The sequence below is a fragment of the Corylus avellana genome, chromosome 7 (assembly GCF_965113065.1).
Source record: "Corylus avellana chromosome 7, dhCorAvel1.hap1.2, whole genome shotgun sequence".
In the NCBI taxonomy this organism is placed as follows: domain Eukaryota; kingdom Viridiplantae; phylum Streptophyta; class Magnoliopsida; order Fagales; family Betulaceae; genus Corylus; species Corylus avellana.
In genome coordinates this window covers 20634940-20649746 of record NC_142496.1, presented here as the reverse complement: position 1 = coordinate 20649746, position 14807 = coordinate 20634940, and the positions used below count along the sequence as shown (strand labels likewise).

General features: G+C 38.3%; 1 protein-coding gene across 1 annotated transcript; it reads left to right on the top strand.

Annotated features, from left to right (window-relative positions):
• Positions 1–4779: 4779 nt before the first annotated feature.
• On the top strand, positions 4780–11676 carry GLDP2 (glycine decarboxylase P-protein 2). Its single transcript, XM_059597159.2, has 15 exons — positions 4780–6454; positions 6674–6919; positions 7001–7078; positions 7166–7266; positions 7357–7552; positions 7683–7808; positions 8435–8620; positions 8740–8853; positions 9267–9419; positions 9800–9988; positions 10306–10383; positions 10462–10587; positions 10681–10779; positions 10959–11076; positions 11369–11676. Exons 1-15 carry the CDS (start codon positions 5216–5218, stop codon positions 11461–11463), a joined length of 3144 nt encoding a protein of 1047 aa, XP_059453142.2. The 5' UTR covers positions 4780–5215; the 3' UTR covers positions 11464–11676.
• The last annotated feature ends 3131 nt before the right edge of the window (positions 11677–14807 follow it).

Sequence of the window (14807 nt, the reverse complement as noted above, 5' to 3'; positions counted from 1 at the left end):
GTCGATCTACAGGGAATTGTGTTGTAAATTTTAATTTCTATTTAAATCAATCCTATTTTAACCTAGTTCCAAATTTATGTGATTTTTGTAAATTGAAAATAAATAAACATGAATTGAAACAATGGATAAAATACTAAGGTATTAGAATCGGCCCTCACAAACTCATAGCAACAACTTTCACGTTCATCAATATTTTTTGACGTTTCAAACGACACATTTTATGTATGTTCTATTTTTGCAAAATAAATGTATCAAAACATCCAAAGTATCCATTCTTTGTACAAATCATAAATGATATCCGATTTCGTTCAAAACATCCAATGTATCCGTGCTTTGCACAAATTACAAGGGATATCCAAAGTAAACCAAAAGATCCGATGTATCTGTTAAACAAAAGACAATGGATATCCAATATATAACAAATAAAACAAACAGTCAATTAAAAGTGATTAACATTTAATTGAAATAGAAATAGAATAATGAGAAATTAGATTCTTATCAATGGAAAATATCAATGTACATGAAAATTAACTGTTGCTACTCATCTGTGATGCTTCATCCTCAGCCTTAGTTGAAAGATTTAGCATCTTATGACTACAAACATCATATAATTGATAAATGAATTTATGAAAACTAAAAACTTACAAAAAGAAACGAATTTAGGGCTATAAATGCGAAGAAAACATCAAAATTATACTAAATGGCACCCCTTGGGCGGCTTCCCCCTGTTTTCCTAAAAAATTATAATATTTATAAGCTAATTTTAGGGTTTCAGCGCTACAAGGTTAGACAAGTGTGCTCGATTGCACTCGTGCAAATATCAGCTCTTCTTGCGGCGCAGCGCTCATGCGCTAGTGTTGGCTTGTGGGCGTGGGTGCGCTCGAGCGCAACCCATCCGCGATCGAGTGCACATGCGCTCGAGCGTAGGGTTGTGCACTTAATCCTGATCCTCTAGATTGCTCTTTTTCCAACTTTCTTCAAGACCTTGCAATTTTCAACTTAAAGCTGCATTTTTCTCTTAATAACCTGTAAAATGCTAAGACACAAAAACTAACAAAAACATCAGGAAAAAAACTAGCCGTCAAAGAAAGGAGGAGGGAGCCCCTCCTCTCACCCTTCCCCCTCTCCCCCCTCCCCTTCTACGCATTTTTCTTTGGTTTTCTTTGTTTTTATAGGTGTTTTTCGGCCATAAATTAGCAACTCCAGCCCCGACCGCCCGCCCTCCAAGGTGCTGTGCCTCCCTTCTCCTCCATCCACGTGCCAATGCTAGCCAGTGCCCATCATCTCCTCCACTCCGGTCGCTGCTGATTTATTGGCTGTGTTGCTTGTTTTGTTTGTTTTGAATAATAATTTTTTCTTTAGATCTGCTATCGTAAGCGATCTACGAGGAAAATGATGTAGTTTCCCAACCATTTTGGGTCGATGAGGAGTAGATCTAGTCTTCTCAGGAGCATATCTGTGCTTTTCTGGCTTGTTGGGGCTGGGTTTTCTCTGTTTTTTGTTGTCTGTATTTTTGTTTGAATAAGGATTGTCTAGACATTTGGGTTGTGGATGTAATCTGTTTTCTAAGCAAAGAAGATAAACTACTTATGCATTGTGTTGAGTCTGTTTGGAACAGATTCGGTATTACAACTGAAAAGTAGTCATAGATTAGCGGATATTGATGTCATAGATAGATCTTGAATGTTTGATTTTTATGTAAGCATCTATGGTTTGTAACCTCGTAGCTTCGGCTATGATTTTTTAGAGCTTTTTGCTCTGTGATATAAGAGCGTTATACTCGTGATCCTTCTTTAATGAGACTGATTTTTTTTTTCAAAAAAAAAAAAAAAAAATCATTAGAAAATAACAAAACTAAAGACTTAATGAACATAAATTAAGGGGCCTAAATATGTAATATTTGGCACTCAACAATATGCATTTGAGAAGAGGGAGAAGGAGAGAAGGAATGGAGAGTGGGAATCCAAGAGGAGCTCCATATAGGGAGAGAGGAAGAGTTATGGATTATGTGGCAGACACCTTTGGAGATGAAGGGCTGACTTGAGGATACATTTCCATAGCCAGGAGGAGGAAGAATGGGGAGAGGGGGAGAGAAAAGAGCAAGAGATGAGATACTTACCTCACAATTGAGCTACCCACATCGAGTTTGCATTGGTATGAAGTTTCTTGCCAAGCTTTGAGATAAGGGCTAAGTTGACTTCTCTCATTTTTCTGATGCCAAAACCTCCCAAATCCTTTGGAAGACGGATGGAATCCCAAGCCTTAAGAGAGGTTTCTAGATGTTTTAGGAGGGAAACCCCACCAAAAGTTTTTGAAGATCCTATCCAGGTAAGTGCAAGCAAGTGGGGAGCACAAAGGTGCTCATAGCATAAGAAGGAAGAGCAGCAGCCACTGATTTGATGAGAACTAACCTGCCAACTTGTTATAGGGTTTTGGCTCTCCAACCATCTATTATGCTATGAACCTTATCAATGATACTTTGGAAAGCTCCTCTCTTAGATTTACCCATTAGAATAGAGAGACCAAGGTAAAGAGAATTGGAAGGATTAGAAGTATACAAAAGAATGTTGGAGATGGTTAAAGAAGTAGTAGGGTTATTGTTTTTGCTGAAACAGATGGAAGATTTATAGGCACTAATGGACTGACCAGACCATCTACAATATTTATCTAGATAGGATTTAATACCACAAGCTTCCGAGAAATTTGCTCTACCAAGAATGAGTAAATCATCAGCAAATAACAGGTGGGAAATGGCTGTGAAATTTCTAGAAATCTGGAGACCTTTGATAAAACCAACTCTTTCCTCTCTAAACATGAGTCTGGAGAAGACCTTTCATCCAAGAATAAAAAGGATAGGAGAGAGGGGATCACCCGGTCTTAAACCTCTCTTAGGGGAGAAGAAACCATACGGGCTTCCATTTAAGAGAATGAAGAAAGAAGAAGAGGAGATGCAAACTGTAATTCAGTTTATCCAAGTGGAGTTGAAGCCCAGTTTTTCCATAATAGAGAGGAGAAAACCCCACTCCATTTTGTCAAAAGCCTTTTCCATATCAATCTTGAGAAACATGTAACCACGGGCCACTCTTGCCTTTTTTGTTTTTAAAAGTGTGAAGGAGCTCATGAGTTAGGATAGTGTTATCTTGGATATTCCTGTTGATTACTAGGCTTTCCTATATGAGTTTATGCCCCATTTTGATGTTTGATGAAGGCATGATCGACTAGGTTCTAGATTACCTTTGCATCTTTATCTTTTTGGGGTTGTTTGGCAATGGCCCATAACTATTCCTCAATTTTTTTAACTCTTAATATTCTTATTTTTTAAATCACATTAATCACTTTTTATTATTATTTCAATAAAAAAAATCACTACAATTTTTTTTTTTTTTCCATTTTTTCATACCAAACATTTTTACTTTTTCTCACATTAATCATTTTTTTGCTACAGTACCATATCACTAAACAGTAGCTTACAATTTAAGTAATGAAGCTGGTACACAATTATGCCCTTTGTGATTGAAGTCATAACTCAAATTCTTATATTCTTTTACAATGGGTTGATTCTTGCATGACTGACTAAGTTCTAGATTCTCAAAAATCAACATATTACGAGTTATTTTGTTTGTATTTTTTTTTTCTTAGTCATCTTTCTCGCATTTCGTTTTTTCTTGTATTTTGTTTAATGTATTTTTGGAAAATATGTGTGGAATATGATAAAAATATTTGTTATTTATTTATTTATTTATTGAGTGGTTATTCTGCAATCATTTGGGTTCAACAAATATTTGTTTTGTCATTACACGTTGTATGGTATAATCATTTATGATTGCATCATTATTTGGCTTGACTTTCAACATTATTGTTGTTTGGTGCTTCAAGGGATTGTTAAGAGAAAGAGTAGTCTGCGTTCAAAGGTACTGTGTTTCTTAAACCCTATAGATTATGTTTGGTTTATTTTGCTAATTATTTATACTATTGTGTGTTTGTGATGCCATGAGATTAAATTTAAGATTTATATGTTTTTTATTTAATATAAACATACAAACACATATAAATAGATTATATAGAAATTATATGTATCTAAGTACTTTTGTAGTTATATAATTTTGTCTCACAAACTTATTAAAAAAAAAAAAAAAAAAAAAGTCAAACCGCACCAAAAATCCTATACGTGCACCCTATCATTGTAATACTATATACATGGTATTCATTTCCAATGCCTCATGTGAATTCCCACTCATGATGGTAGACTTAAGTTTATATTTCTAAGAAAAAGGAAAAAGTAAAAAGACCTAGTCCTAGGTGTGGGCTCTAGATTCCCATCTCTAACAATAGTCCGGTAAGACGAAGAGAAACGTGGTGAAATGAATTACAAGGAAGACCAAACGGCAAAACCCGTGGGTACCACAAAGGACAATCTATGACTAAAACGTACAATCTCAGCCACAGATACATAAACTCCACAAGGATGATCCTACCAACGTGCGTTTTTCCAATTTTAACCCTCCACCAGATCCATGGGTCCTACTGAACCAACAAATCATAAAAAAATAAAAAAAAAAAAAAAAACCAAAATAAAAGTAAAAATCAAATATCACATTCCGACGTTGATGCTTCAACATGTGGTACCAAGAATACCCAGGAATATGAACTTAGATCCGGTTGGAGACTTGGCGTTCCAGAGCCTCACAACCAAACCCTACGACGACTTTGAGATAAGCCGAATGTGAAACAGAATCTGCCACTGAACAGGAAAGGAATCCTTAAAAAATAAAAATAATTATTGAATATAAAAAGAAAAATTCAATGCATTTTGATCCATTGAAACTCAATCTCATTTCCTTCATTTTCTTCCATTCATTCCTTCACTCATCCAACCCCAAAAGAATTTGCACTGTTTTCTCGTAGATGATGTCATTTTCTGCCATGGGTGAGCAGTCACCCACCACCCACCACCTCTACCAGATCTTGGGCTCCCATTTTTCCTGATTTTTCATATTTATCTTATTTATTTGTCTGCATGTATGTATATAAAATATGATATTGTAAGGCATAAATAAATACACTATATTATCAACAACCCACCACCCCACCTCACCCACTCACTCCAATGCAAGCACAATATTCTAAAGGCAAAACAAGTTTGCTATAGGCTTCGCCTTCACCAACTCCATTTCCCTCTGCTTTTTCTCCTTCTTGTCTCTGTTTTCCTCTGTTCATGGAGCGTGCCCGGCGCCTGGCGAACCGGGCGATTCTGAAGCGCCTGGTGTCGGACGCGAAGCAGTACCGACAGAATGAATCTCTGCTGCACAGCCCGTCGCCGGTGTCCTACACTCCGTCGAGGTACGTATCGTCCCTGACCCCGTACGTTTTTATGCGCAGAAGCTCTAGATCAGATTCGTTGCATAATGTCGGTCACGGCGCTGGGTCTCAAACTCGATCTATATCGGTCGAGGCACTGAAACCCAGTGACACTTTTCCGCGCCGCCATAACTCGGCGACCCCAGAAGACCAAACAAAAATGGCTAACGTTTGTGGGTTCGATAATCTCGACTCGCTTATCGATGCCACCGTGCCTAAATCGATTAGAATTGAATCGATGAAGTTTTCTAAGTTTGATGGGGGATTAACCGAGAGCCAAATGATTGAGCACATGAAAAACCTGGCTTCAAAAAATAAGATTTTCAAGTCGTTTATTGGTATGGGGTACTATAACACCTATGTTCCTCCGGTGATTTTGAGGAACATAATGGAGAATCCGGGCTGGTACACGCAGTACACGCCGTACCAGGCCGAGATATCTCAAGGGCGTCTTGAGTCTTTGCTTAATTACCAGACTGTGGTTACGGATCTTACTGGCCTGCCCATGTCAAATGCTTCATTGCTTGATGAAGGAACGGCCGCTGCTGAGGCAATGGCTATGTGTAATAACATTCTCAAGGGGAAGAAGAAGACTTTTATCATTGCCAATAACTGTCACCCTCAAACTATTGATATTTGTAAGACTAGAGCGGATGGTTTTGATCTTAAAATAGTTACCGCGGATCTTAAGGATATCGATTACAAATCCGGGGATGTTTGTGGTGTTCTGGTCCAGTATCCAGGGACCGGGGGTGAGATTTTGGATTACAAGGAGTTTATTAAGAATGCTCATGCTCATGGGGTTAAGGTTGTCATGGCATCGGATCTATTGGCATTGACACTATTGAAGCCACCTGGTGAACTGGGTGCTGACATTGTTGTTGGCTCAGCTCAGAGGTTTGGAGTTCCTATGGGGTATGGAGGACCTCATGCGGCATTCCTGGCCACATCCCAAGAGTACAAGAGAATGATGCCAGGGAGAATCATTGGTGTGAGTGTTGATTCTTCAGGGAAGCCTGCTCTGCGTATGGCTATGCAGACAAGGGAGCAGCATATCCGTAGGGACAAGGCTACCAGCAACATTTGCACTGCTCAGGTACTAAGCTACTTTCTTTTTTTTTAATGTGATTACTTCTGTGGTTTTTCTCTGGAGGCTGCTTCTGTGAAGATATGAAAATCTTGTATTAATGCTTCTGACAATTTATGTAACTGCAGTCCAGCTCAATTTTTTTGCTGGACCTAATTCCGGAAGAGGGTTTTTAATGTTCAATATGTGTGGCTTTCTTTGTTTGAATGAATACCCTGTTTTATATAGGCATTGCTTGCAAACATGGCTGCTATGTATGCTGTTTATCATGGACCTGAAGGTCTTAAAGCCATTGCCCAACGGGTTCATGGTCTTGCTGGGGTGTTTTCACTTGGACTGAAGAAACTTGGGACAGTGGAAGTTCAGGACCTTCCCTTCTTTGACACTGTGTTGGTTAAGGTTGCTGATGCAAATGCAATTGCTGATGCTGCTTATAAAAGTGGGATAAATTTGCGAATTGTAGACCCAAAAACCGTAAGTGTGATTCTGTCATTTGAATCAATTAGTTAACTATAAGTCTATGTGATGAAATTAATTGGGTCTACTTGCCTTTAGATCACTGCTTCCTTTGATGAGACAACAACCTTGGAGGATGTTGATGAGCTTCTCAAAGTTTTCGCTGGTGGCAAGCCTGTGGGTATTGTATTCCTTTTGTGGTGAGGTGTTTGCAATCAATCAGGATTTTCATCCACCTAGCTAAGACTTAGATTTAATTGTCAGGTTTCATTCACTGCTGCATCTCTTGCACCAGAGGTTCAGACCGTAATTCCCTCAGGGCTAACAAGAGAGAGCCCATATCTCACCCATCCAGTCTTTAACACGTACACCCCCTTTCCTGAGAATTTGAATTTGCATAGTTTACAATTCAGAACCAACCCTGACTTCTTTTTTTTTTTTTTCCTTTTTAATAGACATCATACAGAGCATGAGCTGCTCAGATACTTACATAGGTTACAATCCAAGGATCTCTCTCTATGCCACAGTATGATTCCGTTGGGGTCTTGTACAATGAAATTGAATGCTACAACTGAAATGATGCCAGTGACATGGCCTAGCTTTTCTGATATTCATCCTTTTGCCCCAACTGAACAGACTCAGGGTTATCAGGTACTTATGAATGTCAACTTTCCATGAGAAGTTCAGTTGTTTTTGGCTTGAAGTTTTTGGATATATGTTGCTTCTTCTGTGTATAAATAAACAATTTGATAACTTTCTCTTTATGAAAAATGGTTTCCAGGAAATGTTCAACGATTTGGGTGAACTATTGTGTACCATCACTGGGTTTGACTCTTTCTCCTTGCAACCTAATGCTGGTGCTGCTGGAGAGTATGCTGGCCTGATGGTTATCCGAGCATATCATCTGGTACGGTGCACTGGGCATGTTTAAATACTGTTTTCTTCCAGTTGTATTAAAGAAAGTAAGAGGCATTTGATGATTTCTCCTTAAGGCTTACTTTGATGCACAACTCAAAATAAAAACCTTAAAACGCTCAACTTAAAGCTCTTGAATTTTTTATTTTATTTTAAGATTTGTATGCCTCTAAAGTGCCTAGTGCATATGAAGCAGACCTCAAACTCTCTCTCTCTCTCTCTGCGAAATTTTTAATATAAACAGATGGGTTAACCTCAGGGTGATTATAATTTCTTCTGACTTACCACTTAAAATTAATTATCTTCATAGTAGATGAAGGTGTAAAAGCCTTCTAGGAATTTTTTCTCTTTTCCTGTGACTGATTTTGATGATTGAAATTTGAAATATATTGTGCACTATAATGTTATAACGTTTTGTTCTCAAATATTTAAATGAACGGAAGTCTTAATTCTAGTATTTTCTTGCTGTTAAACTGGTCTTTTTCTTGCCGCACATCCTGAACTCCTCACATCTCACCCTATTTATCAACCCCTTTTCAAAAAACACTCATTTGACCTTGTATAGAGCTTATTCTCTCAACTGATCATGCTGATCAATCTACCAAATGAATGATGTAGGCAAGAGGGGACCACCATCGCAATGTGTGTATTATACCTGTTTCAGCACATGGGACAAATCCTGCTAGTGCTGCTATGTGTGGAATGAAAATTGTCTCTGTTGGGACTGATGCCAAGGGAAACATCAACATTGAAGAGTTAAGGAACGCTGCTGAAGCTAATAGGGACAACCTTTCAGCTCTTATGGTAATTTCATTGTGCATTCTATGTTGGAAATCAAACTATATAATCTGAAAATATTGAAGATGGAGGTGGAAAAATTGTATTCAATATCAACACTCGTTTAATTTTGTTTGACATTATAGGTTACATATCCTTCAACTCATGGAGTCTATGAAGAAGGTATTGATGAGATATGTAAGATAATTCATGACAATGGAGGTCAAGTATACATGGATGGGGCTAACATGAACGCACAGGTCAGCTATTCCCCCTATCATCCTTTGTCTCCTTTATACGTTAATGACAGCCTTTGAGTTCATGATCTAGTAACAAGATATCAAGTACAGCTTGAGTTGTCTTGATTCATATTCTCTTTCCTATAGGAAAATGGTCCGCCAAAACTTATGTTTGGTTTTAACTAGTTAATTGCTTTGGTTCTTTCCTATTTTTGGTTCTTCAATTCATATTCCTTTGGTTTTAACTAGTTAATTGCTTGTTCCCCTCCCCTTGGGGCCAATTACTTATCAAAAAATAAAATTTTGCGAGTTCATTTGAATTTCTTTATTTTCTTTACCTTTCTGGATATCATGGTAGTTACTTTTATGCATCTAATTTTTCCTGGGGGCATGTACTTTCAAATTAAATCTAAAGGAACTTTTGGTCTTTATAGGTGGGGCTGACAAGCCCTGGTTGGATTGGAGCAGACGTTTGCCATCTCAATCTCCATAAAACATTCTGCATTCCACATGGAGGAGGTGGTCCTGGCATGGGTCCTATTGGTGTGAAGAAACACTTGGCGCCATTTTTGCCATCACATCCTGTGGTAACTGATCTTTTCATTGAATAACTTTATAAACAAATACACACACGGACATAGGACCATACTTTTTCCTGAGAAAAATTACTTTTATTTTGGACTGGAAATAACGGAGACTGTCTCATCCAGCTTTCATTTCTTCTGTTCCATCATGTTATTCTAAATGTATTGGAACTCTTACGGCCTTATATGTACGAACACACACACACACACACATACACGCATAAATAATCAGAGCATAACCTCACCTCCATTCATCAAGTCACATGTTGGTGATTATTTCTTGCATACTCTGCCATTATGATATGTTTTAGAGTTATCGCTCATTTGCTCAGCTGTGTTTTTTCTCATTCAATCTCAAATCTTGTTCTGGTTTTACTTTTAAGGTATCCACGGGCGGAATTCCTGCCCCAGACAAGTATCAGCCACTTGGTACCATTTCTGCTGCTCCTTGGGGCTCTGCACTTATTCTGCCAATATCATACACATACATAGCCATGATGGGGTCTAAGGGACTCACTGAAGCATCAAAGATTGCAATTCTGAATGCCAATTACATGGCAAAACGTTTGGAGGTTCATGTTTCTTCTTTGTATTATTTCTTTTAAAACAAACAAGGTGCTATGAAAGTAGTTCAGTGCCATGCTTTGGCAATGCTCCTATCTTCGAAAAAAAAAATGTGCATGGATGTCATTTGTGATCATAGCAAGTTCCAGGATACCTAGCATATGATTGTACTGAACTTCATGAATAAAATGTGTGACCAGTGCATGACACTAGAATGTGGTTTTTCGTGTTAAGCAACTTTGAGGTTTTGAGTGATTGCTTCCTTTTGCAATTAAAATCTCAAGGAGTTTTTCCTAGTTTGCTCAATTGTCTTTGTATTTTGCAGGATTATTATCCCATTCTTTTCCGTGGTGTCAATGGAACAGTTGCCCATGAATTCATTGTTGATTTAAGAGGCTTCAAGGTAGTTTTATTCATTGTTTGTTTTATGTTTGTCTACTGTTTCCATTTTGTGAGCAATTTTAAGCTATTATTGTTGCAGAATACTGCTGGGATAGAGCCTGAAGATGTTGCCAAACGTCTAATGGACTATGGATTTCATGGACCAACAATGTCATGGCCAGTTCCAGGCACACTCATGATTGAACCAACTGAGAGTGAAAGCAAGGTATGCCCTGCTGGAAGTCCTTCCTCTTCATATACCCTCCTCATGCTTCTCTTTTTGTTTTTCCTTTTTAAGTAAATTTAAAATCTTTTTCAGGCCGAGTTAGACAGGTTTTGTGATGCTCTTATTTCCATAAGAGAAGAAATTGCTGAGGTTGAGAATGGAAAAGCAGACATCCACAACAACGTCCTGAAGGTGAAATGGCTCATTTGTTTCACTGTTGCTATTAGTTTGTAATTCACATTATAGCAAGGCATTACAGATGCAATTTAGTTCCATTGTGGTCCGTGCACAATTCTGGATGCATCTTGATACTTAAAGATATAAATTAATTCATGAACTTAAGAGCAACTATCTAACAAGTGCACTTGCAGAGTGCTCCTCATCCGCCATCCCTGCTCATGGGAGATGTATGGAAAAAACCATATTCTCGGGAATATGCAGCCTTCCCTGCTCCTTGGCTCCGTGTTGCAAAGTTCTGGCCTAGCACAGGTATTGATGTCCATCTTCCTCTAATTTCTAAATTCTGGACATTTTTATGTAGTTGCCTTGTTCAACTTAGTCTACTTTTAACAACTTAGTTCGTTCACATAACCGAAAATAGAAAATTAAAGAACAGTTTCTTTTATTGATTAACACCAACAACGCTATACTGATTCACTACTGGATATATTTTAATCGTTTTAGAAGATCTAATTATTATTTGCAAGTTATGGCATATGCTTCTAGTGTAGCCCTACTTAATTTTACTTAAAATTGAATTCTTGTTTAACTGTTATATCAGGACGCGTTGACAATGTGTATGGTGACCGCAACCTCGTCTGTACCCTTCTCCCAGCATCACAAGTTGTTGAAGAGGCAGCGGCAGCCACCGCTTAGTCTTCAGCGCCATGCTCCTTGCCCCGAGGTTTCTCTTTTGAAACCGGTTTCTTCTTCCACATGTTGTAAATAAGTTTCCATATTCATGAAAGCCCTTTGCAGCTGGTGACATACTATTTCTAAGACCATAATGATGATCAGCTGCTACCCTGATAACAATTATTGCTAATTGCAATACAAATTTCGTAATTATTATTGCCATGTTCCTCTCTAGGCTCTTAGCAAGTATCAAACAGATCCAAATGCTCATGCTAATTGTGATTTCACAAAGCCAAGTTGTATTCTTACACCACAAGTATTTTAGCAATAATGAATGGGATAAGACACAACTCCCCTAGGTCCAGGATTCTATCTATCTATCAAGACAAGTAAAGGAAAGGAAAGCACTTGGGCAAAAGGTTGTCAGACTTTTGGTTACAAGTGCTGTAAGCTGGCTGTGGACAGCCTGGTGATCAAGTAAAAGAAGCTAGCAAGATAGGCCCGCAGATGAAGGCTGAATTAATGGATTCTAGCGTGTCTTTTCCAAACACTCGGGGGGATTCGGCTAAGTCGAGTAATGATGGAAAGCACGCCTGGCGTGCATCAACAGTGATGCACGCCAGGCACAAAAATTTTTTTTTTAATTATTTAATTATTATTTAATTATTTTTTTAAAAAAAAAAAAAAAAAAAAATTTTTTTGCACTGGCGTGCGTGGGCGTGCCACGCACGCCGCGTGCTTTGCATCATTACTCCGGCTAAGTCAGGTCTGAAAACCACAAAAGGTCCACCCTCGGACCCCAGGGCCGACAAGATGTTTGAATGGGCGGTCTTTTTGCCATGTACCTAGTTAAGCCCGTGGGCCTGCGGCTAATTAATTTGAGCACTCGAAGTGACTCTTAGTCTAACCTTCGGGACAGTTGCTTTAATTGGCTACCCTAGGGCAGAAAACTGACCCCAAGGGGTCCATTTTCAGCGGTAGGAGGTTTTGCTAACATGCCAACCAACCTAATGTATAGACTGGGGAGGGAGGTGTGGCGGCATGGGCAGAGGGATAATGAGGAGAGACAAGGAGAGGATGTATGATATGGTTAAAAAAGGGAAAGGAAAAAAAAAAGTATATACTATTAAAATAAATAAATAAATATATATGAGGGGTCGATCAAGTCGAGTATGTCAGGTTTACCGACACCCCAAACCCAACCCATGAACCAATGCTTTTGAAGTTCCAAAATATTAGAGCCTAACCAATGAGTGGATCGATTTATCTGTGCCCAAACGGCCAAACCTCATTGGTTAGGGCTGAGACAAATGGGTCGGTTGGTTTAGGCCAACCCTCTTGTAGTATCCCATTCTAAACTAGGATTAAGAACATCTTAACAGAATGTTAAGAGATAATAATTAAGATGGAAATTGGGAAACTGGGTTTGGGAAACACTTGGTGACATATGGTCAAGACCATTCGAATGGCATGCCTAGGATGCCATAAAGGATAAAGGGAAAACCCTACCGTTCGAATGATATGGAGACCATTCAAATGGTATGGTGGGAAGTTATGTGAGACGAAAGGGAAACCCTACTGTTCAAACAATATAAAGTAACCATTTGAACGGTATGATGGGAAGTCACGCAAGATAAATTGAAAAACCCTAGTGTTCTAATGGCACAAGGATCGTTCTAACAGTGACATACTACATGTGATTTAGATAAGTGACCATTCGAACGGTATGATGGGAAGTAATGCAAGATAAATTGAAAAACCCTAGCATTCTAATGGCAGGAGAATTGTTCTAACAGTGACATACTACATGGGATTTAGATAAGTCTAAATCCAAAACTTGCATACGAGGAAGGGAGCTTATTTAAAGCCCTTGGATGGAACCCTAACAATCATTTGGTCTTCCATAGCCATGAGAAAGAGAGAGAGAGTGTATGTGGATGAGTTCTTGGAGCTTTTTGACTTCAAAGCTACGAGGTAGCTCTCATCCTTTACCTTAGTCCATTGAGTTATAAGCATGCTTTAATTTAGTTATGATTTTGATAGTGTTTATTGTTTGTGTACGTGGGTGTGTTGAAATAGTGTTGAGATGAAAAAAGGTGAAGGCTTTTTCAAAGAAAAGTCCTAGCTTTTGGTAGATGGTGTCTCACCCAAATCAACACCAAAATCAAGCCTTAGACCATATGATGAGTAGATCTGGGTTGCCTTGATGCGTTTTTGGTGAAAAAAAAAAAGACAGGAAAGGAAAGTTGGAAACTTCGTTCTTTGATTGTAAAAATGTTTAGAAGATGATGAATAATGTTAGAACGACACCGTTCGGAGGATGGTCGAAGACTATTCTAATAGTGTTGACATTCAAACACTAGTCAAGGACCATCCTAAGAGTGTCTACCATTCAAACAGGGACCGTTCTACGAATGCTTGATAGGATGTAGAAAAACTAGAGTTTTAGGTATTATACTAGGGTTTACGACTTAGAAACCCAACAAACAGTGTTCAATGACCGTTCTACTAGTGGATGACATAATGCAGAAAAACTAGAGTTTTAAGTATTATACTAGGGTTTACGACTTAGAAACCCAACTAATGATAAAATACATTGCAAACGAGGGAAATAAGTACTTCGAGCGATCGAGGGAGACCTTTTTAAGGACTACTTCACGCAAGGTGAGCAATCTCACGTGAAACCCTAAACAATGACTTTGAACATGCCTAATTTGATATAAAATGTGCATCTTTGTACTATCATGAAATGCTTTTATACTGTTAAGGGTTTGTGCATCTCGTAAGACTTCCGGTACAACCCTGTAGGTTATAGTCAACAGACGATGCACATAGCCAATCATTCCCTAGTTGTTCGACCGGGTCGATACCCTGGTTGAGACTCAACTATTGACGCTGTAATTGGTGACCCCACCTCGTAGATGGTTTTGTCAGTTGCAATAGCCCTCGGATCCAAAGTATAACCTTGTTGACCTCAACAATTGGGCCATAGGGTAAAGTCCATATAAACTACTACGCACATGTCCTAGATTTCTCACTTATTTTTTCTGTGGGTCATGTGACTCATGTCATATTGTCACTATTCACTTCTTTTTTCGCATATATAGTTCATTCATGAATAAAACACAATGATATAAACCAATGTAATTTAATCGATCAATAGGTTCTTAGAAAAGTATGAGGCTCACAACATATTACTAAAGAGATTTTATGCACAAAAAATGTGCATATGTAGTATTGAAAATAGTCATGCTCAAAACCGTAGAACGTTTTAGGCATTCTCACATGGCGATTACTTAACTTGAACGCAAATTCCAAATATGAAATCCTCAAGAAGTGTTAGATCTTTAATCTGCAATTTTACT